This window comes from Drosophila guanche, unplaced genomic scaffold (genome assembly GCF_900245975.1).
Source record: "Drosophila guanche unplaced genomic scaffold, DGUA_6, whole genome shotgun sequence".
In the NCBI taxonomy this organism is placed as follows: Eukaryota; Metazoa; Arthropoda; class Insecta; order Diptera; family Drosophilidae; genus Drosophila; species Drosophila guanche.
In genome coordinates, this window is record NW_022995743.1 from 15032754 (window position 1) to 15059343 (window position 26590).

The 26590-nt window shown below is 42.9% G+C and overlaps 1 protein-coding gene across 2 annotated transcripts in view; it reads right to left on the reverse strand.

Annotated features, from left to right (window-relative positions):
• The window catches only part of LOC117580295 (leucine-rich repeats and immunoglobulin-like domains protein 3), an 82491-nt gene that overhangs the window by 4744 nt on the left and 51157 nt on the right, over positions 1-26590 (reverse strand). For both annotated transcript variants that reach the window (XM_034266779.1, XM_034266787.1), the window contains exons 2-4: positions 19151-19227; positions 8697-9667; positions 4440-4600 (exon numbers count right to left, since the gene is read on the reverse strand). In XM_034266779.1, coding sequence (XP_034122670.1) covers positions 4440-4600; positions 8697-9536 — 1001 coding nt within the window. In that variant the 5' untranslated portion in view covers positions 9537-9667; positions 19151-19227. The remainder of the gene's footprint in view (positions 1-4439; positions 4601-8696; positions 9668-19150; positions 19228-26590) is intronic.

The window sequence follows — 26590 nt, forward strand, 5'->3', positions numbered from 1 at the left end:
GTACGATAGTTTGCCCGGGCAGACATTTATCACTCGCCCATTTCATTTCACATAATTATATATTAAACATGAGCAAATAACAATAGAGGAGGCAATGCGGCAAAGCAGAGGATCATGCAAAATCGATTGCAAATTGCACAAAACACATACTTGAAGAAAATGATTGCTTTTCAATGGGATTTTTTGCACCGTAAAACCAGGGAAAATTTTAATTTTGTTTTAAATTTATGCACATTTGCGCTGCTTTTTCAAGTGCATCTCTTGGCTGTTAATGATGTCAATTTGTTTCTTATTTTTCTACCGTTTCCCCATATTTTATTTGTATCTAATTATGTTGACATAAACACGACTACAGATAATGTTTAATGGTGTGGCGTGCTAATTATGCATACATCCTATATGACATAAACAGGAGACTAGTGGCTCTTGTCCTTACCCATTGACTGCCGGCTCAGACTCTCTACCGAGTCAATGACTGCCATTTACAGAGGGACCAGGACCAGGACCAGGATCAGTGAAAAGTGGCTCGCCATTGTGTGTGTTTTATTCAGCTCTAATTAAATGAAAATGTTGACAAGAAAATGTGTCAGCTTAATGAGCCAACAAAAGCGTTGCAGAAGTCTTAATAAACACACAGTTAAGTTCACATTAAACAAAGGCTCCCGAGTCAAAAGGTTAGAATATCTTAGGACCCAACGAAATACACTGTGCTGCAACTCCTTCCTTGCATTCTTTGTTCTCATTTTTCAGCTGCAATGCAGAATTTTTTCAAAAAGAGAGAACGCAAGGTGCCGCCACGGCAAAATAACAAAAGATGTATTCATATTCGGAATGCCAACCCTTGGATGCCCTTACAGATGACTCATTTCAATAATACACCATGATATAAGCTTCTTTACACTGCATTTAAGACCCTACTGCAAAGGGCACAAAATAAAGCAGGCAGCACAAAAAAGAAAAAATAAAACATAAGCAGGAAGAAATTACGGAAACAGGAAAACATAAACATGATGGCTCTTGCTCTGGCCCTGGCCCTGGCTCTGGCTCCTCTCTGACCCCACCGCTCCTCATCAACAGTGTCGACTGTTGCCATATTTTTCCATAAATTATGAGCTGGGAAATATTTCAAGGCAGCAGGAGCAGCAGAAATACATGACTTTAGCAAACGGTTCTGCCTGAGTGCTGGAGTAGCCATTAGGCGCATTTACCAGAAGGAGCTACACAAGGCGCACAGGAGGGAGGATGGTGCAAGTTGAAGTCTGTCTATTTATGCATATGCATGTCTACAGAGTCCTCAGCCGTGCAATGCACTTGAATTTTGGGAAGAAACAGGACCCTGGCGTGGAATGAACGTGAAGATATACTGAGAAAGAATCCACGCAAAATCCACAATTAATTCCACATTCTATTTGTGCTGTAGTTCTGTTACCCTAGATTTAAACCCTTCAATCACTTCATAATCCACCCATTACCGGAGCACAGACACACACAGTCCATTACACGTGAATTCAATTCCCAATTGTCGCATTCAACTCTCACTCTCGCTGTCGCTCTCTGGCGTAACGCCCCATGGCTACAGCCTCCCGGTTCTTTGGGCTCCATTATAATTCATGGACAAGTCAACCCCAAAAAGCAGCCACAAAACAAATGATGTCACACATGCCTCACTTTCGCTCACTCTCTCTCTCTTCCTCTCTGTTGCGTTGACTTCCGCGTGCTTCCGTTGTGCATAAATTTTCAAACAATTAGTTTCAATTTTGTAAATCCGCAACCAAATAAACCGGGCAACACCTACACGTCGTGCCACATGGCAGGGATGTCAGGGCCCATGGTCCATGCGTTGGCCAAGGGGGGAATCCTTTTGCCGGAATGACTTTCCGCCATTAAGTCATGTTCACTTGATATTCCCTTTGATATGACACCTCCTTTTGCACTCCACACTTTCCACACTTTCCACACTTTTGCTGCGGTGAAGGGTTGTTTGTTTTGCTCTCGCAGGGTGGCTGGTGTTGTTGTTGTTGTTGGCATATGACAACGTGCTGCTGCCTAATGAATTTTGCAATGGACTGGCGCTGATTGTTTAGGTGTAGGGATTTCATAATTTCATAAAGCACCACCGGTGGCAGGAGCACATGTGTGTGCCTGTGTGAGGGAAATGTATCCATTTGCCCCATCGCGTGTACTCCTCCGCCTCCTCTTAAAAGCATATCCAACATTTCTACCTTTCAGATTTCCATTAACGCATTTGCATAAATATTTACATGTCTCTCTCTCTCACTTACTCCCTCTCTGTCTGTGAGGGTTATTCCGGCTGTCTCTTTCTCTCTCATCTAACTGTCTGTCTCCATCTCCAAATCTCTGCCATATCCTTTAAAGGGGTTGAAAGGGGGCAGAGGGTGGACTGTGTGTTGGCTGCCACCTTTTTTTCCATTTATTCAGATTTGGGACCCATTTAAGAGGGTATTTCCTTCAGATTTGTTTCAAAATTGTCAGCAAGATTCCAGTAAATTTTACTAAATGCCAATACTTAAAAAAGGCATTTGCCAGGGTATTTTATGTCTCGTATGAACCTTTTCGTGCCGCTTTTGGCAAATTTAATACACCATCAAGTGCTGCCTCGAACTTTTCTATACTGCCATAAAGTTTGACCATAAAATTTCGAAATAAATGTACAATTGTATAACTTACAGCCAAAATAATATCCCTGAGCATTAAAACGGAGCCACTTGCTCTAGGATTATTCCTGTTTTTTTTTTTGCACTGAAAGATACATTCAGAAACTATAAAAAACTACACCACTTGTGGCCATCTAAAACACCAAAATCTGTGCAACAAAATATGAAAAAAAAATGTGTCTGAATGGTGATTGTCTTCCAAAGGGTACAAAATTAACATAAAGCGGAAAAATTCAACCGATTTGAGTTCCATTTGGACAATTTGGTGGAGAAAGATGTACACAGAATTTAGTTAGCAAATCGCTCAAAACAGACTTGCTAGTGTGAGTGTGTGCAGTGTCTGTCTGTGTGTGTGTGTGTGTGTGTCCTTACATATGTAAATGACTGAGTAGATTGAGCAACAATTTCAACAGTCTGTTGGCAAGAATGTGGGAAGGAGAGTGGATGCGACGTAAAAGTTTACACAATTCTGAGACAGAGACCAAACAAAAGCCAAACAAAAGGCAAAAGCAATTACAAAGCCAGGCTAACAGAGAGGGTTGGCTGCTTTTGGTTGATTGGGGCGGGCACAGACAGGCACAGACAGGGGGTGTGCGTGTGTGTGTGTGTGTCTGGGATGAGCTTTAGACAAACTTGTTCCAAGAAAATCAAACAAAATGTTCAAATTCAACTGATTTAAATGGCATACGGACTTAGACGGCACTTTCTTGTGTCCCCCTCACTCACTCTCTCTTTTGTACACTCCTGCTTTCCCTTTCTGTCACGTGTCATGTGTGCCATGTTAATGTCATTGTAAAGCGTCATGTCGCACAGTAGGCGTGGCAGAGTCGATGCTGCCTGACTCTGCTGCTGGTGGCGGTGGCTGATTGACATGCCACAAGAAGGGCCGGGCCACACGAAGGTGGGGGTGGTATGGTAAGCAGAGGACTCGTTGAACGATTTGATATGAAAATTGCCTGGAATTATTGAATTAACATATGCTCGAATGGAGTTCAAGCATTTCCCCCAGCCCGACCCCTCATCCCACCCAAAGCCAACTTCCCCTTTCTGTCGTGTCTGCCTCTGACGGTGTCTGCGTGTGTGTGTGTGTGTGTGTGTGTGTGTGGTGGCATCTTATTACCAAAAGCGTATTAGCCATGATTGATTGCATTCAGCTATAATGACTTGTTGTTGTCCTTGTTCTGCAGCTGAGGCAAGCTCTCTTCCGTGTGTGTGTGTGTGTGTGTGTGTGTGTCTGTGAGGGGGCGTGGAGGTCACGTGTATGTGTGTGCGAAAGTGAATTTCCATTCATTAATTAGTCCCTCAATTCTAAAGAGTATTTTATCGAGCAATTTCCAAATGCTTTGAACTAAAGTTTACATTTGTGGGACTGAATTGTTACGAAAAGCAATTAGGCGTTGACGAAAGGCATTATAATGCCATTTATTGGGTAATTCGAGCAACAAAAGAGCTTACGTGTGGATTTAAATTTAGATTTTCTCAACAAATTAGTTCTGGTGGGACGGACAGTCCACAGGTTTCTGGATTACATTTGACTGTCCAAAGCATCTTAAATTTATAATGCTCCCCAAAGAACAATCCCAAGTGTAGTGGCCGAATGTACTCTAAACTCTTTTTCGCATTTCTTGTTTACGGCTGCCCTGGATGAAAACAAACAGTTTCATTTTCCACTGACCCACTTTCAGTTTTGTTTTGTTCCTTTCGTCTCTGGACTCTTTTTGGAGCCAGGTCAGGGGAATAGAAGTTTTGGTGTGTAGAACTTACCTCGAATCGATGCGCTGCAAATAGTCGAGGCGGCTCAAGTGCAATTCGCGCAAATGAAACAAGTTGAGGAATGCCACGGCGGGCAGGTGGGAAAAGCGATTGCCTCCAAGGTTCAAATAGGTGAGATTCGAAAGTTTCGCCAGCTGCTGGGTGGGCACCATCTGTAATAAAGAGAGCGAAAGAGTTACTTAAAGAACGGAGCGATAGCATTTAAAACAAAAACAAAAACAAAACAAAAACTGTAAAAAAGTATGCCAAAATGAAAAGGAAACTTCTTCGTTTTGGAGTAGGCTCATCAAATATTAATGTCCGGCCACTCAGCACTAAAAACGTTTTTGCGGTTCTGCACTTTACAGTTGGCGAAGAGAGTCTAGGCAGCTCCTTTATTGCACAACACAGAAATAAAACAAAATGAACGGAAGGAAAAGCGTTTACAAACAAAAAGCAAGAGAGATTTAAGGCATTTTCACTTGAGAGCTGAAATATTTGATACCCTCAAGCGGGAGAATGATTTGATAGCTTTTCCTTTCAATCATTTCTGTTATGAAAACTGTTTAATATCGTCATCATATTGTATTGATTGCTTCTTAAGTACTCTGTGATCTCTAAAGTAGTTGGTTTCCCTACTTATATGCCTTCCAAAAAACTACACAAAACTCAGAATACGCGCCAGGGTGTAACAAGCAGACAATCAATACGAAAGCGTTGCTTAAGCGACTGCAGCGGAAACGGAAACGTACGTCATGTACTTACTCCCAGCCACAAAAATGAACCTTCTACCCTTCTGACCAACAAATTCGTCTGTCGCGGTTTTTTCTTTTCTTTTCTTTTGGGGCAGGCAATAAAATCAATCTTGCAACGAATTTGTTACAACAACTAAGACAGCTCCGAGTGTGGCATGCATAAAAGAAAAGGTTCCCTCTGCTGGTGCTGTAGAAAGGGGGTGCAAAAGCTTTTGGCTGTAATTTTGGCCCACAGAGTTCGGCTGATGCTAGTTGCTCCAACTCTCCACTCACCCCCTCTCTCGCTCTCTCTCTCTGTTGGCGTGTCGGAAGCTACGTGCCAGGCATCCGGACACGAATACACTACGCGATAACGTAATGAACATCAAGGGGGATGGAGTGGTGCCAGAACACAGAGAGGTTAGTGGAGGAGAGTTAGGGCGGAGGGTGTTGCCCCAAACGTGTACGTGCGTGTGTGTGTGTGTGTGTGTGTGGCAAATGAATTCAAATGCTGCGTTGGCCAACAAAGGTCTCTCTCATAAGGCAATGAAAATGTTTGAAAATTAAAAGGCATTACCCATACGCAATGTAGGCCAAGCGGGGCAATTGTTTAGCCAAATGGCAACCCTTCCCCACCCTCCCCACCCACGCAATTTTCCCCCATTTTCACTTTTACTTTCCCTCTCTCTCTCCTTCCCTCTTTCCCTATGTTGATGTTTGCGCTGCACTCAAAGGAAAAGCGGAGACTAATTAAAAGCCTTTTGCCCCTTGTCCGTTTTTCCTTTTTCGCCCGCCTTTTTCCCCTCTACTGAAGGCAACGCAGCGTGAACAAAAAATTGTGGGCGTGTAAAGTGGGAGGCAGTTTGGGCGTGGAGAGGGGTGCAGGGAAGCCCAAGTGCCACCAAAGAAAGTGAAAATTATATTGACTTTGATTTTTCGCATTAATTTCCATTTTTATGACCAACCCTCGGGTTTTCTCTCTGCTTACGGAGTACAAGAAAATGAATTAAAGCGGGAAAAATAAAAAAATTAAAGAGATTTTCGAGTGGAAAATTAAATGAATTGAATTAAAAGCAAATAAAAAATAATTGCACCCAAGAAGCTTCTCGTTAAAGTGAGTTTCCTTTGCTGTAAAAACTTCAGTCCTCTGGCAGTTGACTCTCCAACTCTTCGTCCCTTCGATGGACCTCAATGGCACATGTCAAATATCTCAGCAGCTCACGGAAAATCGTGCAAAATGATATGAAATAAATTTCACAGCAAAGCGATTTTCCTGTTGTGCAACGATACGCAAAATTTATGCAACAACATGAAACATACAATTGTTGACAACAAAAAATAGATCTACATATGCATAAACTGCAAGTAAATAAATAAATAATGTGCAGATGCATCTGCAGTAGAACAGTAAATTGGTTTTTATTAAAACTTTCGCTCCACCTCATGTGCAACAACTACACGCATTTTGGGAATTGTTTTCGATACAACATTTGGTGTGCCCTGCACTTTGATGGGAAATAAAGCATACGCAATAAATAGTACAAATATAAATTTCACTCTCCCCAGCCCTGCCAACTCTCGAGTGGAGAGTAAATATTTTTGTTGAATTACGGAAAATGCAAAATTGTGCATAACTAATGTTCCAGCAATTGTCCGGAGGATGTATTCAGCAAAATAATCAGTCAATTGTGCGAATTATTTACTTGTTGTAGTAGTTTTTCCTGCTCTCAAAAATGGGAAATTGAGTTGAATAAATTTTGATGCGGTGTGCAATAAATTTGAATGTTGCATGAATTGATGGGGGAAATACAACGAAAAGGTTGTAACGTTTTAAGATCAATAGAAATCGATTAAAACTCGAAAATGTGCTGAAAAGACTTTAGAAGGAAACCAGGCGAGCACTTCATAAATCATTTTCATGCTTGTCGAATGCCTTCTGTATTGTTCCATACACAGGACTAATACTGTTGCAGCATCCTGTTGCCGCTCAAAATCCCTGAATCCCTGAAGCCCCTGAAGCTTGGCTAAAAGGCAAATATGGAGATGTAGACAACAATTTCATGCACTAGCCAGCCACATGCCAAAGGAAAGTAGTAGAAGTTGAGAGAGTTGGTTATCCATGTGCATAATAAAACAACAATCTGTCCAATAGGAAAAAGAATGCCATTTGTGAATACCGAAACGGGTTTGCCAAAGGCTCTAACCAGAGACTCCTGCAGCGGACGTGGAAAGGGGCGTGGGACGATGGGCAGACCATACCATACCATACGATACCTTGCCATATTTCAACTACAAAATGCCAAAAGGTATTTTAAGTAGTTTCGAACTGATTCCGAGCGCCATAAATTCCAGCTACGTTGACTGCGCGCGGTTGCTCCTGGTGGCTGCTGGTCTCTGTTTCTGCTGTTGCACCTGCTTAGGATGCCGGATACAGAATCCAGACAGTAAGCAGCAGGACTACACACAGACAACACTCTTACGTTACCGCTATCCCCTTTTAACGACCATAACTAGGATGCACATGAGCAAGGGAAGAGCGGGGGAGAGAATGTGGCCAGGGATTGCATCCATCAGTTTGCAAAAACAGGACGAGGTGAACGAGGCTGCCGCTGCTGCTACATCCTGCCCATAGACACAGTCTGTGATTGCATAAAAACGCATTTCTTGCCACTACAGCCTCGCTCTGCCTTTCTCTGCTGCTCACTCGTTTTGTGTCTCTGCTGGACATTTCATGGCATTTCGCCTTTGAGCAAAACTTAACTGAAAGTCCTGAAAAGTCCACCCTATAACATAGTACATTTTTTCCTCATTATTTGCCAATAAAGAAAGGCTTTTAAATGAACTAAAACACCGACTGACTGGTCTTAAATTTAAAGTGCAGCCTTACCAACATGGATTTGGACATGGATTTGCTTTATCGGAACTCTTTTAAAGGCCGAAGTTTAAGGCACGTTTTTGCAGCATATCTAGAAAACTGTCTGCCTGCCCGTTGAAAGTTGAAGCAGCTTTAAGTCTGCCCTGTTGCAAGGATTTTCATGCATAGATAACTCTTGCAGGGGATTGCAGATAGAAGGACGAGACGAAGTTTGCAAACTAAAGGCAACATTTAACAGAAAGTCCGGTGGCCGAGGGCCCAAGCAAAGAGAGGGGCATGGAGCATAGAGCAGAAATCAGCCCTGGCAACGGCACGGACATGTTTGCATGCATAAATAGCAAGAAAGGACGTGGCTATAGGGCCAGAAAGGACTGGCATATCCGATGTGTGTGTGTGCCTGTGTGTGCCTGTGTGTGCAAAGGCAACAACAAGTTATGGTTATTAATTGTGCGTATGCAAAATGCAGCAAAACTCCAGGAAGGACGAACTTAAGCGAAAGAGTAGGATAGCACTCCCCATTCGCCCACATTAAATCCGCTTTGGCAAAGTGTTGGACACAGGATTTCGTCCTGACAGAGTGTCTAAATTTATGAGGCAGGCGCAGAGGCTTGCCCTCACCGCATGTTGTGGCATGTTTTGTGTTGCATAAAGTTCACTTACCGTGAGATTGTTATCGGCCAGATCCAAATGCTTCAGCGAGATGAGTCCCTCAAAGGCGTTCGCATCCAGCTCGCTCATCACATTGCCCCTGAGGCTGAGGGCCAGCAGTTCCTTCAGACCCTCAAAGCTGTCATTCCGCACAAACTCCACCAGATTGTCGGACATGTCCAGGCTCTTGAGGGCATGCAGGTGCCACAGATTGCTGGCCGGTACGTCAAGCAGCCGATTGTTGCGAAACACGAGCACCTCCAGCGTGGACATGCCCTTGAAGCAGTTATCCTCGAGACTCACAATATTATTGTTGGTCAGATCCAGCTCCACCAGAGACGCCAGATCGCTGAGGGCTGTCGGATGCACCGTCTCGATGCGGTTGTAGCTGAGATCCAGCAGCAGCAAGCTGGTCAATCCCTTGAAGGCATGTTTGTGCAGGGAACTCACAACATTGCTGCTGAGATTGAGGGTTCGCAGCTCCGACTGATACTCGAAGTTCTTGGAGCCCAGCGTCTCGATGATGTTCTGCGACAGATCGAGTATCTCCAGCTTCATGTAGAATGGCAGCGAGAACTCCAGATTGCGTATCCGATTCAACGTCAGATTGATGTACTTTGTCTCGGGATTCAGCTGGATGGGCACATCCTCGAGGGCAGCATCCACGCACAGGGCCCTGCTGTTGGCCTCACCGCCCAAACACTGGCACTTGGAGGGGCAGAAGGCCCATAATGGTTGGGGCAGGAGCAGCACCAGCACCACCACGAGTATCACGCCCATTTCTCCTCTCAGCCAGGGTCTGCTCCTTCGTGTGGCTGTGGTTGCTGCGGTGGTCTGTGTGCGGTCAGCCATTTTGTGGGCGCTGCTATTAGATGCTGCTGCTGCTTCCGGTACTTGGGCTCGATAATTATTTGTTGTCCTGCGTGCGGCAAATGTGTGGAGTTACCACCAATTAATGCACATCTTGGCTACTTAAGGGGTTTCTGCAAGCAAAGGGAAATGCAAAGAGAAAACGTTATTGATGTTGGGTCAAAGAAGTTTCACATCGGATTAAACTCTTCAAAAACTTGCATCTTCTTCTGCTTTCCACCCACACAGAATTGTTCCTTGAAAATTAACTTATATTTTAATGAAGAGCACTCCTTTGCTTCTGCAGGAACTTATCTAGATATTTAGGAGACTCTGCTGCGCACTTTTCACACCTTTTCGTTATGGTTTTTCATTGTTAAATTTGAAAAAAAGAAGATAAAGGAGAACTTTTGCGGCAAGGCAGGAGGCCCCACCGCACCGCTACGACAGTGCCAAGATTTATGTGCATAAGTTGGTGGCTAATATTTCATAAAAGTCGAGACGCAGACAGAGCCAGAAAACTGCGAGAGGAGAGCGAATTGGAGTCGCAGAGGAAAAGCGAGAATGTCGGTTCAGTTTAGGTCGGGATAACTTCTTCGTTTTATTTCTCTAATATTTTTTTTTTTGCTTGCTGACAACTTTGCATTTTGAAAGTTGCTGAGTTGCCTGCCAGCCAGTCGGCGTAGCGTAGCAGAGAGGAGGGAGATGGGAATCTAGGCCCAGTCTGCTGCGTTTTATGGTTTATAAGTAAGTTTTGCATAATGCAGTCCATCCAGACCGTCTGATAGCTATGGCCATGATGAGCTCTGTCCGCAGGAATATCATTTTGAATGCATATTCATGAGCGAGCAGAAATAAGAAGAAGGCTGGCATGCCTGAAATTTGAATGGAAATGGGGAAAATCCTGCAGACATATTTTTAAGCTTTTGACTCGGATTTAGATTCACTTAAATCATATATGTACATAGGTACTTGGCCAGCGGCAAGCACTCAATTAAGTAATTAACATGGGGGGCATGGGGGAACATGTGTGTGTGTGTGTGTCCCATTCAATTATGTTTGTCTTTTCTGTGGCTGTTTGTACACTGATTTGCATACAAAAGCACACAAATGGGCGCCACAAGAAGCCCCCTAATCTACCCTCGATTGCTGTCCCCTCACCAAACACACACAAACACAAACCTGCATGTGTGTGGCCACTGAACAATGGCCTTAACTAGCTGTAAAACAAATAATAAAGAGTAAAAACGACGCAAACTTTAGAGGTTTCATAATGTCAACAAAAGTTGAAAGCTCACACAGAGAGGGAAGGCACTTCATCTCTACCAGCTCTGTCCCTCTCTTTCATGCAGGTTCTGATTGTGGTTCTCATATTTTACGCTTGAATAAAATTGTTCAAAAAAAGAGCTGCTCTTTTGCCCTGCTCTCGTGCTCTTTTCCCTTTTTGGCAAAGTTCGAAAAAAAAGTGAAAATTGTGAAAAATTCACTCCCGTGTGAATTATTAAGTTTCACAGTGGCAGTTCTCTCTCCTAGACTCTGCTCTCTTGATACCCTTTTCCGTTGTGGCACTGCTTTTGGGTCTCTCTTTTTTCACACATCTCTTAAGCTATTGATAAATTATTAAGATTATTATGTAAGATTATTCCTTGGAATCCTACGTTCTTATCGTTCGATCAATCCTCATTCCGAAGAGTGTTTTATTCAACCAAAAAAAAAGGATATATGGCTGCGTGTGTGTGTGTTTGTGTTTGTGTTTGTTTGTGCAAAAAGCAAAAGGAAAGTTTTTAATAAACTTTCGCACGGAAAGCGAACTCAACTTTGGTTCGTTTTTTGAACCCAAACCCCGCCCGCCGCCGCTGTTGAGTCTTCCACCAAATTGTTTGTCGGCTGTGACCGAAACGGTAGAGAGAGGCCTACAAGTGGAACGGGAGGGGTGCAACGAGGGGTAACGGCGCACACACATACACACACAGACTTAATTTCATTGTGGCAAATATTTTGAAGGCAAATTTGCATCCCAAAGAGTGTTGCGGGGGGTGGAAGTGGGTGGGCGCTTGGTGTGCAGATTGAAGTCAGTTGATTGTTGCGTCATGGAGTGGGGGGTTTGGTAAGAAGGTCTGGTGCTCCTATGTCAAAGGCCAACAAGTTGAAAGTTGTTGCCTGCACTTTTCGATGCTCTCCTTTGCCCAGAAGCAAAAGTCGCGTAGAGGGCGGCGGGAGGTGCTGCGCTTAATGGCTTAATTCAATGAAAGCAAAACTTAAATTGGCATCGAAAGAGGCAATGCGGTAGGTTATGATTGGTAGCACAAAGTGAGCAAACTATCGAAGCAAAAATATTGAAGAGTAATCATTTGTCAGCCTTTGAAAGAAAGGGAAAAACCTTTAAGCTTTAAGCATATTTTAAACTTGGTTTAATCTTTGGGACTTGCTCATTTCATTTAGGCACATTTCGCCTCTATTATCTGCTTCTATTTTCTGTTCCGTTTTGCCTGCTTTACTCTTGCTTGCCACCATATTCATTCGCTTTATGACTGAAGCTAAAACCAAAAAATCCAATCAACACACATACCGAAAGCAGCGGCAGTTCCTCCAACCACTGCCACGGTCTGTGGGCTCCTCTTTCCTCTTCAGTTTTTATAAGCTTCATTTAATTATATTGACATTGTTTGAGCTTTTCTTTTGCTTTCTTTCTTTGCAGGTAATCCGCCCAGACTTGTGCGACTTGTTCGTTCTACGTGGAAATGACAAGAGAAAATTCAAGCTCAAGGAGTGTGACACCCGAAACGAGTGCCAGTCCTTATCCCACGTTCCTCATTTGAACTTAAATGCCATAAAAATGGCAAAATAATGTCAGACGAAGAGAGTAGGAGCAGCAGGAGCAGGAGTGGAACATGAGCGGGTGAGTGGAGTGGAGCAACAAATGCTGATAATAGAAAAGAGCAAGAGGGGATGGCTGGAAGAACGGCCCCTCCAGTACCACGCATAAAGTTTGCACATAAATTTCCACCGGAAAAAGCGAACCGCTGAGCATGCCATTGACTTTAAAGGCCACAAATGGGGGAGAGAAAATCGAGGCGAGGTCAGGGTTCAGCAGTAGCAGCAGCATGCCCCATGCCCCATGCCCCATGCCCAAGTCAAGTCAAGCAATCAAAGGTGAAAAACTTTTGTGAACTATGCGAAGAGCACACAAAGTCAATATTAATATTCACTTAGTCTAGGAGGCTGGCTTCAGGGGGGAGGTTTGGATAACACTCAGACTGACAATGGCAAGAACGGGGACCAGAAGCAGAAGCCAGAAGCCAGAAGCCAGACATAGAGCTACAACTGTGGAGAAACCAGGCAGGAAAAACGGCAGGGAAATGCCAAGCAAATTGAAAATGCGACGAAAAACGTGAGATGCCGTCGTCTCGCACTTGGATCTCCTCCTTCTTCTGGTCCTCCTGCCTCTTCTCTTATTGAGCAACGTGCCCGAGTGCGTTTATTTTTATCAAGATTAGCATTTGCTCCTCTTCACGGCATGGTCTGTGAGACTTGGGGTCTGTTATTGGATAGGCAAACACAATACAAAAATAAGCAAATCAAAAAAAAAAAAATCAAGAAACAACAAAAAGAAAACGGCATAGGAGAAACAGAGAGAATTCCCAGAGTTTGCACGCACAAATTGCACAAATCTGCTCTTGGGTTTGAGGGGAATGCCTGCTGCCATTCGAGATGAATTGTTTTTGTCACCACAGTGCAGTGGCAGTGGCAGTGGCAGCTCCCACCCTCCCCCGCACTCCTTTCCATTTTTGGCACCAACTTTTCGACGTTTTTAGTGGCTTTTCCCGAAAATCCCTTTCTTAGACTTTGTCTGCGAGGCCTGATTTGTCGGCATCCGTAATTAATTGAATAGCTAAAACTCTCAGCAAAGACAGATGAAAGCTGAGCTCTAGGCACCGAAGATCTATATAGCTTTTAGTTCATATATTTTTTGTAGCAATCAAAGGTGCTTTAACATCAACTCTTGCTGAATCAACATTTATCTAGTTTCTGCATTGAATGCATTCCATTTCCAACGGCTAAACTAAACCCCTTTTGTTCCACAACTCTTTTCAAACATGAAAACCCTAAGCTTTAAATTAAATACAAAAAGCACCAGTGAAGCTCCGTTTCGGCAAAAACCCCACTCATTAAAAGAAAACAAACCCCACTGAAATGTCTGCAAATAAAGTGCAGAGCACCCCAAAAAATGTTGGCCTGGGAAAATGAAAAACTTTGCGCACATGTGTGTCAGTCTTGACGCTGGCCAGGAATTTTTATTTAATTTATATATGTACCAGTATGTGTATATGTATATATTTTTTTGTCCAACACTTTGCTTGATTTGCCAAAAAAAAAAAGACGAGTGTCAGCGAGGAAAATGGCTTAATAACCAAGAACCGCGAGGCATGGGGCATGTGGCACGTTCACACAGAAAGAGAGCGAGAGAGAGAGAGAGATGAAGGCACACAGACTCCTCGCAATTGCAGACGCCGTGGCAGACGCCAGACGAGACGCCATGCGGCAAAATAAAAACCAAAATATAACAACAACAGAAAAAGAGCCCAACACAAGTGAGGTATTTAAAAAAAAAAAAATATATATATATAAATATATATGTACATATAGGCATGTGTACGACTATTTGAATACCCTATGCGGCAGAGAGTATTTGTGTGTTTGGATTGAATGTTTGTTTTAATTCATATCTCAGCCGATCACCGACAAAATCAGATGAATTCAAACAAATTGTGAAGATGAATCTACTCTACATTCGTTTTTTGTCCGCACATTATTTTACATAAAAAATAACATTTAAAATGATTCGTTTGCTGTGAATGCGTTCAGTACATTCTAATCTGCAGGGGTATCAAGAGCTTCGGACTGCAAGACTAGCCTTTATTTCGAGTTCATACAAAACTTCGTACATATATATGATATCTATCCAAAGTTGTGACTGTCTCTGTGCATATATCATTTCGTGGAGCGTTTTGCGAAGTGTTTTGCCGTAGAAGTAAAGGAAATAATGCGACAATTGCATTAAGTCCACAAATGTCAGAGCAGGCGCGGAGCGGAGAGGGGCAGAAACACACATCTAGTAAGGAAAGGAGGAGGGGACGCAGCGGACTAGCAAATGAAATATTTTATCTTTATATGCAGTTTCACTGTTTATCTCCTTCATTCTTCTTTACGTTGCTTTTAGCCCATTTTTTTTTTTGGGTGGTCTCGCGCTGCGGTGCACTAAATGTTTAAAATGGTTTAGAGATCCTTAACTCGTTTTTATTGTGCCCCATGTTATGGCTAAAATAAAGTGGTGTAAGAGGCAGAGAGTAGAACAGATACAGAGTGGAAATGTGTGTGTGTGTGTGTGTGTGTGTTTTCTGTCCTTCCGCTTAAGCTTCAGATGATATAGAAGCTGTTGAAACCCTCACGACTTAAGCACTTTATGGTTGGCAAAATACCCCGAAACAGTGAGCGCGGGGAAAAGAGAGAACAAAACCGGAAAATGTTGGAAATTCCAAGAAAAGACAAGAAACCTTAGGAAAAATATACCAAATTTAAGGAAAATCGGGAAATCATTACAATCATGACTCTTTGTAACATTCAATATTTATACCTTTAAAATTGATTTAATTCCTCTCAACTCTAAATTGATGTGCATCATTGCTCATACTCAAAACTAAAATCGATATTTTACATGGCAGTTCCCAAAAAAAACTGTACACAGAATCCACAGAGTCCAACGCACTTTGGCGCTTTGGCTGCTGCCTCAGCAGAAGTCCCACAGAAAAAAACGGTCAGGAAATAAATGAGCCAAGCTGGCCAGGCAACCGAAATAAAAGAACTTTGGGCCAGTGGCACAATAATTTGGCACGCAAACCTTTTTTTTTTTTTTTGCTGCTTCACCCCACACCACACCCCTAGAGAGGGTAGTGTTAGGGGGCAACATGCATAAAAGATGAAGTGAAGTACGTTTTCGGGAGCCAGAGAGCCACGGACCATAGAACATTAAAAAATTGCAAAAAGTCAACTCCTAAAAGGTACTAGAGGGACCAAAAGGGTAGCCAGAAGCAGGGGTAGAATCTGGATTTGTGGCAGGTCCGTTGCCCTCCCTCTTCCTCTCTCTCTCCCTTTCTGTCTCTTATGCTGCGGTCATTGTTTGCTTTGCGGATAAACATATAACAATTAGAGAGACCCGATTCCCAGCTCCATTTCTCTTTGTCTCGTTGCTTTGTTTTGTTGTATTGTCCACTTGGGAAATGTTTCGGGGAGGACAGTGTGTATTAGGGGAGGTCATGCCGCCACATATGAGATTCTCTCACACACACGTAGACTCTGTGTCCTGGGTCCTTTGCTAAATATTTGAGTAGATTTCATATTTAATTCACTTTAAGGGCAGTGAAGTTCGTTTTTTGTTTGTCAGTACGTACTCTGTTTCAAGACTACTATGCAAATGAGCCCCGGAAAATTTGGGTCAAAGTTCAGGACGTAGGCGTGTCTGCCTGGTTGAATATTAATGGGGCTCCACCATACGAGTGGACGCCCCACAGGGCTCTAGATAATGTGTGTGTGGGCCTGGGACTACCTCAAATAGGAAAAATGTGGCATTTAATGTGGCAGAAAATTAAGTTTTAAAAGGAAAACACATCACAGAATGTTCCAAAGAAAAGTAGAACTGATCCGAATATAAATATTCAAATCTTTCACAACTTTTCACTCTTCCCAGCCCCATCTTTAAGTTCTTGTCGCACAAAAATAAATTCCGAATATATCAAAAGGGTTAAGAGGGTCTCGGGGCGGCCCCTTTCCATCCCTTTGCGTATGCAAAATATGTTGTAAAAATGTAACAGTCAGCAAACATAAATTAATTTAACAAATGAACAGAACTAAACACACACAGAATAACGACACGAAAGAATCCCAGGAATTTAACCTGAGAACATAAATTTCTTCTGCCTCCCCCATACATTTATCGCCCCTTTTCAGTGGAGGGAAAAGAACCCCACAGTCTTCTCCCCTTTTCAGTTGTGTGTGTGGCGGGAGGGAAAAACAAATATTCATTAATATGCGAGACACATTTGGAGCAGAGCTGTGCAGACCAGACCGGGCACGGAAAATAACAAAGAAATGGAAAAGAAAACGAAAACGAAAACGAAAACGAAAACACTTGGAGGGGGACACGGAATTTTAGAAAATTTATTAATTGGCAGCTAAATAAGCTGCAAGCATTAACATGTTCATAATTCTTATTGGCGCAAAATAAAAAGGGAAGAGACATTTTGACTTAAGGTTGGGGGTTGGTTTGGCAATACAAACGACAGCAAAATATGTGGAAATACTAGGGGGAGATAATGCTATAAGGTCAGAGAATATACAGCTGAAGGAGGCAAGTTTTCGATGTCCTTGAAGATTCATTATTTTATATGACAGCTAGATGATATATTGCTTCGATAAGAACAATATAATATATAGAACAAATAATTATTCTACAAACTATCGTTCCTGTGATCTGAGGCATTGGGGCTTTAAAAAAGAGCAGCGAAAATGGGTCAATGATACACAAGTCACATATGTCTATGTGTATGTATTGTCATATTTACATATATCCTTGTGTGGAGCCATGGCGAGCAGCCCAGCAGAAGTCAACGACAGACTGGCATCGCTTATTGCCAGCTGTTGAGCGCCATTTCGTTTAAGTGCTTCTCACTTTACAGAAAAGGACTGGGCCAGATCCAAAGGCAGCTGCTGGCCACGCCCACACATTGCTGAAGCAGGGGCGGAATCAAATAAGAGAATGAGTCGGAGAAGAGCTGAAATTCATGGCCTTTTAATTGCAGTTGGCAGTGCCTGGAAAGAGGAAACGAAAAGACAGTGAGGGAGGGAGGAATGAAGGAAGAAGTCGATGAAGCATTTTTGGGTTTGCCATCGATTCGCTCTCCCTCTCCGTCTCATTTTCTTTTTCTCTTATACGTATAAATATATATGTATGGATACAATTGTTAATTGAATGAAGGCCAACTTGAAAAATGGGGTTGACTCTCCCGACGACAACCTGTTGATTCTGCTGCCACAGAGTGATTTATGGTTAAGTGCTGTGACTGGAATAGAACGGAAATTCGGGAAGAGAGGAAAGCCAAATGAAGCGACAATTTACTTCTAATTAAATATCAGAATGTTCGGCAATAAATATTGCTCTTAATTTTAAGACAAGTTCGTCTCAGCTTCTGGAGCTCTATTTTTATATTGATTTGATTAATTTTCACTCATCGACCGCCATAAATATTGGCCATCAACAGAAACAAAAAAAGGAAAGCGTTTTCGGGGTAAAAATAAATCAAAAACAAAATCAATGAAATTCAATGAAGTGACTCCGCCATACAGGCGGGTTCCGTTGGGCTCCACACGAAAAATTGCTTTACCAATTTATTTATAACCAACAAAAAAAAAAAAAAAAAAGGAAAAGAGGCAACCACAAAGAGGTTTCCCGCATGTTGGGCTGGGCGTAGGGGATGTAGGATGTACGTGGGGGAATGCCTATAATTGAATTATTTTTACGCATACAATTTATTTATTCATGATTCCTGCATGTGTGTGATCCAGCAAAAAGGAAGCCTACACTGAAGGCACGTTCAAGTCATTTAAATTCATTTTGTACAAAGGAAGCCAGGGTCGCCAGGCAATGTAAATAATTTCAGCGCAAGAAGACTAGAAAGAACAAAAACCAGAAAAGGAAACAACACAATTTCCTAGAGTTTACTTAGACAGAATATTTCCATGAAAACATAAATCGGATTATAAGTCGAAGCTTGCCGCTGAAAGCAACCAGAGCTATTACCTGAGGGGAGTATTTAGAGCAGATATTTACCTGAGGCCCACCCTTTTCCTTTATGTTCTACACAAATCAGATGAGGATAAGGGAGTTGAGTTTGGTCTTAAAAAAAAAAGCCACGTTGTCAGCTGATGATAGAATTCGGATCAGAGTTTGCATCATGCTAGAAATGTCATTGAAGTGCGTACTTCCTGTTGCCCTTTTATGCCCTGACTGTCCTGACTGTGACATGGATTTAATTACATTTTTGCGCATTGCCGGCATTACTTTGACGGGGGTAAGATAACTGGGAGCGGGAATCTATGAGAAGAGAGGAGACTTAGAGAAAGAGCTGGCTCCACATTGTTAGTGTTTGCACTTATCATTTTCACTCTCATTCCCTCGCTCTCTTTCTTCTCTTCTCTTAGCTTCTCTTTCTTTGCACTTTTCACTTTTCCACAGCTGCGAATTTGAATTTTTACGGAAATGGAAAGAGCTTTTGGCAATGTGGCACAGGAGAGCTCTTCACTTGGGCATTTCCGTCTAGCATTAAAGTCCCTTCCCCCCGTCATTACCATGCTCCATGAATGGCATCCTGGTCAGGAAATGTGATGGAAACTTCTTTAAATCTGCCCACAGACAGCCCCAGACTGACACAGGAAAACGTCTCCAACAGGTGGAACGAGGGGCAACAAATTGGTTCTATATGGCATTTCCGTAGAGTTTCAGTTGATGAAGGGGAGGTGTTAGAACAGCAATGCTGCGAGGGAATTGTGTAATTAGAACTCACCTGCATGCGGATGGGAGATTTGAGAAGTGTTCTGTCCTCCAGTGGGATGTCTGCCTGATGCCAATTATATCATAGCTCTGAAAAGAAGACAAAAACTGGGTCAGCAAATGCATTGGCATGAAGGGTTGTGTGTGTGTGTGTGAATTCCTGCTAAGACTTGCTAAAGGAGAAAAAGAGCTTGAGTGTTTGTGTGGGGCAGTCTACCACGTCTATCTGCCACTCATACCACCACCCAAGAACGCCTTTAATTGTGAGTCAACGATAAACGATAACCTTATCGATTGCTCGCTGAAGCATAACGTCTGCCTGTTGCACTCACCCCCAACCAGTTTGCCAGCAACTTTTGGCCTGCCAACAAAGTTTTCATCACTGTCAGCGGTGCTGACAACTCAACTACAATCTCCCAGAGGGCGGCGAGCAACATGCTGTTGCACAAACAAAACTGCACGCATGCATAAGCACAGACAGGGCTGCAAAGACATGAAGTTCGCCTAAATCGCAAAGAGAAAAGGGGTCTTCGGAGAGTACCTGTACTTGGGGAGCTACAAGCTACCCATTCCGAATGTTCCTAGAACTTTGATCCGTCCCTGGTTTTGTTTAAATTTAAAATGCATCATGCACCATTCCAGGACACAATCAGGACACGCACTAATCGCCACATCAAGCTGTCAGGCGGCTTGTCATAGATTTCGTTGAGTAGTGTACACTGCACACTTTTTCTGCACGTAGAAGTAACACAGGATGCCATGGTAAAGCTCAGTTTGCTTGGCTTGCTTGGCTGTCAGTTGGGCTTCCGTTTTGGAAATTTGTTTGCAAATTTGTATACGGAGAGTGTGGAGTTTGTGGCGATGGATGGGGGATGTTGGGTGGAAAAACTCTATGCAACATTAATGAGTAGCATATTCTCTCTCTCTCTCTCTCTCTGTCTACCGCTGTCTGCGTTTGTTGCCAAATCAGAGGCAACGTTGCGTATGCTTGATCTTGTTACACGCACAGCTAAATGTCAATTTATTTGCCACACTCCAAGGCACTAAGCCGACGCCGAGTAGGAGTCACCGTCATCGTCTCGGTCTGGTCTCTGCCTACTCAACCTTCTTCAGTTCTCTGCATGAACGCGTGGCAGCCACATCCCTGCTTGGCTCTTCTGCCTGTTGGTCTTTCTGTCGTGTTTGTCTGATGAGCTGTAATCGATGAGCCGCACTGGTGCTGTGCCATGCCGTTGGCTCGACTGAAGGACTCACAGTTGAATGCCTTCCGCCTGTTGCCTTTGCCTCTCTCCCTTGTCAATTTGATTAAAACTCATCGTTGGCAATCGAATTATGCTGCGAAATTGATGCTTTTGAGGGAAGCTTTTTAATGATTTTAATCATCATTTATTCTAATTACATAAATAATTATCCTTCAAGGCTGCGGCTTACACTGCTATTGAAAGGGCTTAGCATGCAAAATGAGACTGTCATTAAAATGTTTTAAATGGCTTCATATTGATTCCAAAATTATGATTATTTCATTATTTCAACAAAGTACAGACGAACTGAAGGAATGCATTTGACTCGTTCAATGAAAGTTAAAAGCGGTTTACCAGCAAATAGTTTCTTTGACCACCTTTAAGTCATGACAAAGAATCAAAAACCACAACCGAGATGCATTCCAAATTGTTTTTTGTGGTGTATTTGCACCTGGAATTGTATGGAATATTCATAGAAAAATGTCAATCAAACAGAAATCAATTTTTGCCCTCTGCTTAACATTACTTTTACTTATTTTAAACTTATTCTCACTCTCTTTCCTTATTTATTTTTAAGGCCGCCTGCCAGCGTCGTCTGGCTGGCCCCCCATTGTCTGCAGTTCAGGTGCATTTTACACCCTATTTATGGGGCGGACTACCATCTACACAATAAAAAGACCAACCACATAAAACCCCAAGATGAGAGAAATCCGAGAAAATTGAAAACGAAAGTTGTAATGCCAACAGCGGAGAGGAAGGACGGGACTGACGAGCGGAGAGGCTCCAATGGAAAGCCCGTAAGCGAGAAATATTATTTTTTTCCATTCTTAATATATTTTGCAAGCAGACCAATGTCTGCTACGGGTGAAAAGAGCTCTACTACTGCTGCTGCTGCTGCTGCTACTGGTCACAGCTGATGGAGAAGTAAAGGGAGAACCAGAGTCAATAATGTCGATAGACGGCAAGGAAAAATACTCCCTGGGTTTGGGGGTGGCTGGGCGTCGAGGGGTGCAGGACGAGAGAGCAGCCGCCTGTAGCACGATTTTCGATTTCATTGCTTTGTGGTTATTGTTTCGGGGGCCGGAGCCCAGACAAAGGGTCGAGACCCATGGCCAAAGTCAAAACCAGACCCGGACCTCAGCAGACCACGAAATGAATGCCAAAAACAGCGACGCAGCAAAAATATTGAACCCCGAGCAAGGGTACAGGGAGCCAGGACCCACTGCAGAAAGGGGCAGAGGGATCGCTACCTCCTTTATTGGTGGACATAGATGAAAGCAAGCTGTGGAGTCTTTCCCCTAGCTATTAATAAAATACCAATGATGGCTTAAAACCGGCAAATCTTTTGCTTCACCATTTACCTCTGTCGTCTGTCCCTCTTGAAACCATTTTGCTCCTTTCTTCTGTCTCCATTATCCACGCTCTCTCGTCTCCATTCTCACCTCGGTTTATCCATGGCTCTGTGTCTGCATTCTCACCACCGTTTTATCCATTCTTTTCTGTCTCCATTCACTTTGTTCCTTTGCTGGCTTTTCTACTTTTCTAGCAATTTCGCGCCACGATTTGGCTTTCACTTTGACTTTGGCATTGGCTTTTGTTCCCATTTCAATGCCAGACACGGATCGAGCCCAAAGGAGTTGTTACAGTCACAGGTTTTCCATTCGTTGGAAAGTTGGTTTGGGGAAAGCGGAAACGGAAATCGCTGGACAACTAACAAGCAGCAGTCGACGCGACTGACAAGAGAATGGCGGGAGCCTTCATTTTTCTCCTTCAACCCCTCCACATCCACAAAGCTCTGAAGCTCCTCCAAAGCCAGCAGACAAATGTTGCTTTGTTCCCCTTTCTCTCTCGAAATTTCTGTTTCTCTGGCTGTGATTGTTTGATGTCCCGTCTGTGTTGTCTTTCCATGTGTTTTTTTGTTTTGTTTTTGTCTGGAATTCAGCGACCAATTGGCAATTATTTTAGACAAATAATTGCCCAAGCCAATAAATTGTTTGGGGAACGCCAAGCAGGTCCCAAAGCCAGTTAGTTTTTCTTTTATTTTTTTGTCTCTCCAAAAGTACACTCCTTCCCCCATCTTTGCAGCTGTCGCTCCTGCCTGTCCTCCCTGTCTCGCCCACTCATTTCTCCAGACATATTCAAACTAATTGAACGCGCTGTAAATCAGAATAGACTGTGCACCCCTTGGGGGCAACATGAACATGAGCCACTGTTTCGCACTTCTTCATCAGAGTCTTAGGTTACCGAGTGCCTGGAATCTGACGGGGGAGTGCCTGTGTGCTTCGAGTAAGTGTTTGTTATGACAGAAGCCCCGCTCAAAGTAAAGGCAAACTTCAGTTCAATGTTGCGGCTAACTGGTTCAGGAAGGTCTAGAGCGGGGGCTTTGGTTTCGAGCTCTGTCATATGAGACACTTGAGAAAGAATTTTGTGCTGCTGCTGCTGCTGTTGCTGTTGCCGATGGGAAACTCTCAAGTTGTGGCGTGGGCGGCGGACATACGCACAGAAGGTAAAACCAACCTCCTCGTTATTTTAGCTTCGTTTGTGGGTCATCTGCTGGGATTTCCTGGATTCCGGATTGTTGAGTCAAAGCTGATGCTAAGCGGCTTTTAAATGCTTCTCAAGGGTCTCTGTGCATAGTCCTTGATTTACACCGAGTTATGGAATGACTAATTGGCTCTGGCTCTCGTTGAAGTATGGGATGCATGGACAGGTTCAACGGAAAAGTGTAAGGGCTGATTACAGGGCATTTAAGTACTTAAACTATGAATGCAGCAGGTTGGTTAATTGAGCATTAGGATGTCTTGGAGCAACTCTAGACTGTGCAATATATTTTCCATGATTTATGTATCTTCTAAATGGTTTCCCAACCTCCATAAATATTGCAAAGTCTTCACTTTCCGCAGCAATCCAACTGCTCTCACACTCAGTGGCAGCTAAAAGGTTTTCTTGTTACTTTTATTTATATTTTGTAAAGATATATTCAATCTGTAGACAGAAGCAAACTGCAGAGCGTAGGAACGGATAGATGACTGCTGACAGTTGATTGAACACCTTTTTATTCTGGTGGAATGACAAGAACGCCCCACGGGTGACATTTCTCAAAACACTTTACGACTGCAGCCAGTCAGACAGACAGACGGACAGCAAGCACAGCCAGCCAGTCTGTCCATCAGTCAGGCAGCACCTTTTGGCCATCATTTGGTGGATGGTTAAGGTGTTGCAGCTTTGATTTACGAGGGAGTTTTCCAGAGGATACCATTTGCATAGAGAGCCTGGACTCTGTGCCCTGGAAGGAGGAAGCCAGCGGCCAATCATTAAAACGTCGGCATGATGAGTCCTCTCTGGCTCATGGTCCTGAGGCTACACTCGCGGTTTTAAATTACCATTTTAATGTTGCCCACTGCCGCTGATTGATGTGCCATGATGCCGATGTTGCTTTACCATAGGGGAGGGGCAGGCGCACGAGTCCCATCAGTGCTGCGGCAACAGCAGCAGCAGCAGTCAAAATGTAAATGCTTTTCATTCGAATGAAGCGTTTTTCCTCCTAACAAGCTTTTGGCATTTTGTCTACCGTTTTTCGCTTTAAAGTCATAAAAGCAGAGGAAAAAGATTTCCTTTTAATGCTGACCATAAAAGTGAGCTGAACTTTTGGGTTTCAGCCTTCTCTAAACTCTCACCACCTCTCTCTCTCTCTCTCTCTTTCTCTCTCTTTCTCCACCGACTCCACCCCCTTTCTCTTGCTCACCATTCTGTCCCTGTCTCTCACCTATTAACAGATACTTTGAGACACTTCATTAGGCCCTGCTGTTGCCACCGCCACTGCCATTGCTTCTGCTTCTGCTTCTGCTTCTGCCTCTCTTCAGATGATTTGAGTTATGGCGGGACGCCCACACAGCGATCTCCCTGCTCTGCCGGAGAGCCATAGTCATGATGTCTCCCCGCTGATTGAGCACAAGTGCCTCGCTGACTGACAGACTGACACTTTGGGCTTTTAAATGCTCTTCCCGGACAGGAATCCACTTATTTTCGGATTGGCTTTTAAGCAGCTTCTGAAAGATGCAGTCGTGGGTCACCCATCCCCCTTGGCGTCTCTCTCTCTCTCTCTCTCTACCTACCCAGCGGCGCTTTGCTAATGAGCTGTAAAAAACAAGACAGAAATTAAGATTTTCCCTGGAAGACGGACAGAAAAGAAGCTTCTTCCTGAAAGGTCTCTCGCTGTCCCCCTCTGTTGTGCCATAAAATAGTAGTTTCATTAGCAACAGTCAATGGGGCATCATGAATGCAATTTTCTGATTGAATTTGAAGTTAATAGGAACGGTTCTACTCGTATAGTAATTAGCGCTATTGAGGCAGATTTATTTTATTTTTACGAATTGATAGAAGTTCACAAGGGCAGCTAAAGTATAATCTAAAATTTAGATTCTAAATTAACGCTTATTTGTTCTACAATTCTTCTAAAATTTACCTTATACAAAAAATGGAAGTAAGAATTGCACTTCTTCTGAATATAATTTCGAATTAGTTTGATTGAAAATTGATAAATATATTTTATCGTTTTTTTTTTACCGTTTCAGGCAATTCATTGCTTCAAGCAATATTTCTGCAATGGAATCGCATCAAAGAAATCATCCGGAATCATTATTACCAGGCGCCAAATAAGTGAAGTGCAGTGATGTGAAAAGTAGTGTTGTGAAGTATAGTGTTGTGAAGTGTAGTGCAGAGTTGTGAAGTGTTGTAAAGTGTAGTGTATTGTGTATTTCAAAAGTTTAAAGAACCTGATCCTTTTTTCTTAAAATAAATGTTTTTTTATTTTTTAATTTTCTTTTCTTTTTTTTTCTTTTTTTTAAATTTTATTTTATGTGCTAATTATGTTAGTGTGAGCAATATTATGCTAAATTGATAAGAATCCCAGAATGATCATCGCATGCAGCAGTTTCCATCTTTAACGCTCCCAGAATCCAGCAGAATTCTATCCAGCATCATCGTTACCAGGCGCCAATTAAGAGAATGTGTTGTGCAGTGCAGTGCAGTGCAGTGTTGTTAAGTGTAGTGTATTGGGAATTTCAGTAAACTTGAAAAAACGTAGTCAAAAAGTGTTTTGCTTTTATTTTTTTATTTTATTTTATGTGCTTAAAAAAGGTACAGGCTACCCAAGGAAGCCAGTGTATCAGTGAAGTGTGAGCAAAATTATACTAAATAAATAGCAATCCCAGAATCATCATCGCATGCAGCAGCCAATCTATTATGAGACGAACTTAATACAAATAAATTCAGGTATGTGGAATTCTGTACTTAGTTTCTCCTCAAAAATCCTTTCCCTAATCGCTGAACACACAAAATTTGAAAAGAAAGTGTAACTTATCGACCTTTTGCTACTGTCAGCCTCTCGGCCAATACTTTCCGCAACTTTATACCCTTCTTTTCCCATCCACACGGAGCCGTCAGCCATGTGTCACGGAAGAGGGGAATTTATTTTTCAACTAAAATACTTTCCGCCCTCGGGCTGCCGTCGACGAAAACAAGCATAAAACGTGTCTCCTCTCATTTCACTCGGAAAAAGAAGAAATATTCTTTAATGGCGCCAAATACTTGTAAGCTAAGATGTGCCCCCAGATGCGATGGGGTGGGGTGTAAGAGTGTGCGTGTGTGGCAAGGTGTAGAAGTTTACACCAAAAGTGAAGTAGTAGTCCCCCGGCAACAAATGCATTTCCTGTGGGGTCATGGAGCTGGAGTCTCGCTCCGTTTCTGCTTCCGTTTCGATTTCATGTTTTGTTGCGTAGGTGTGAAGTGAAATTTTGCCTTTTGGCGAAAAATACCCATTCCCCCCGATGCTCCTTCCTGCACTTCCTCCGATTGCCTGCATAGGTATATGGAAAATAACACACGATACTCCTCAGATAAGGGGCGCCTGCTGCGCCTGCTGCCATGTCTTTTCATATTTCTCTGGGCGTTGACATGATTGCTTATAAATGCAATTTTGTATATCATATCAATCTCGAGTCAAATGGAATATCTAGAGGGGGAATTCCAGATGAGACTGCCACCAGTGAAGGGTATTGCTTTTGATGATTATTATTACAAACAGATTTTGTTTCTGCTAAGTGCATGCACTTTTTGAATGTCACACAAGATGTTCCCTGCGGAGACATTTCTCTTGCATAAATATTGTTGGTAAATTCTTAGCACTCTTAAGGAGATTTAAAGACACTTTT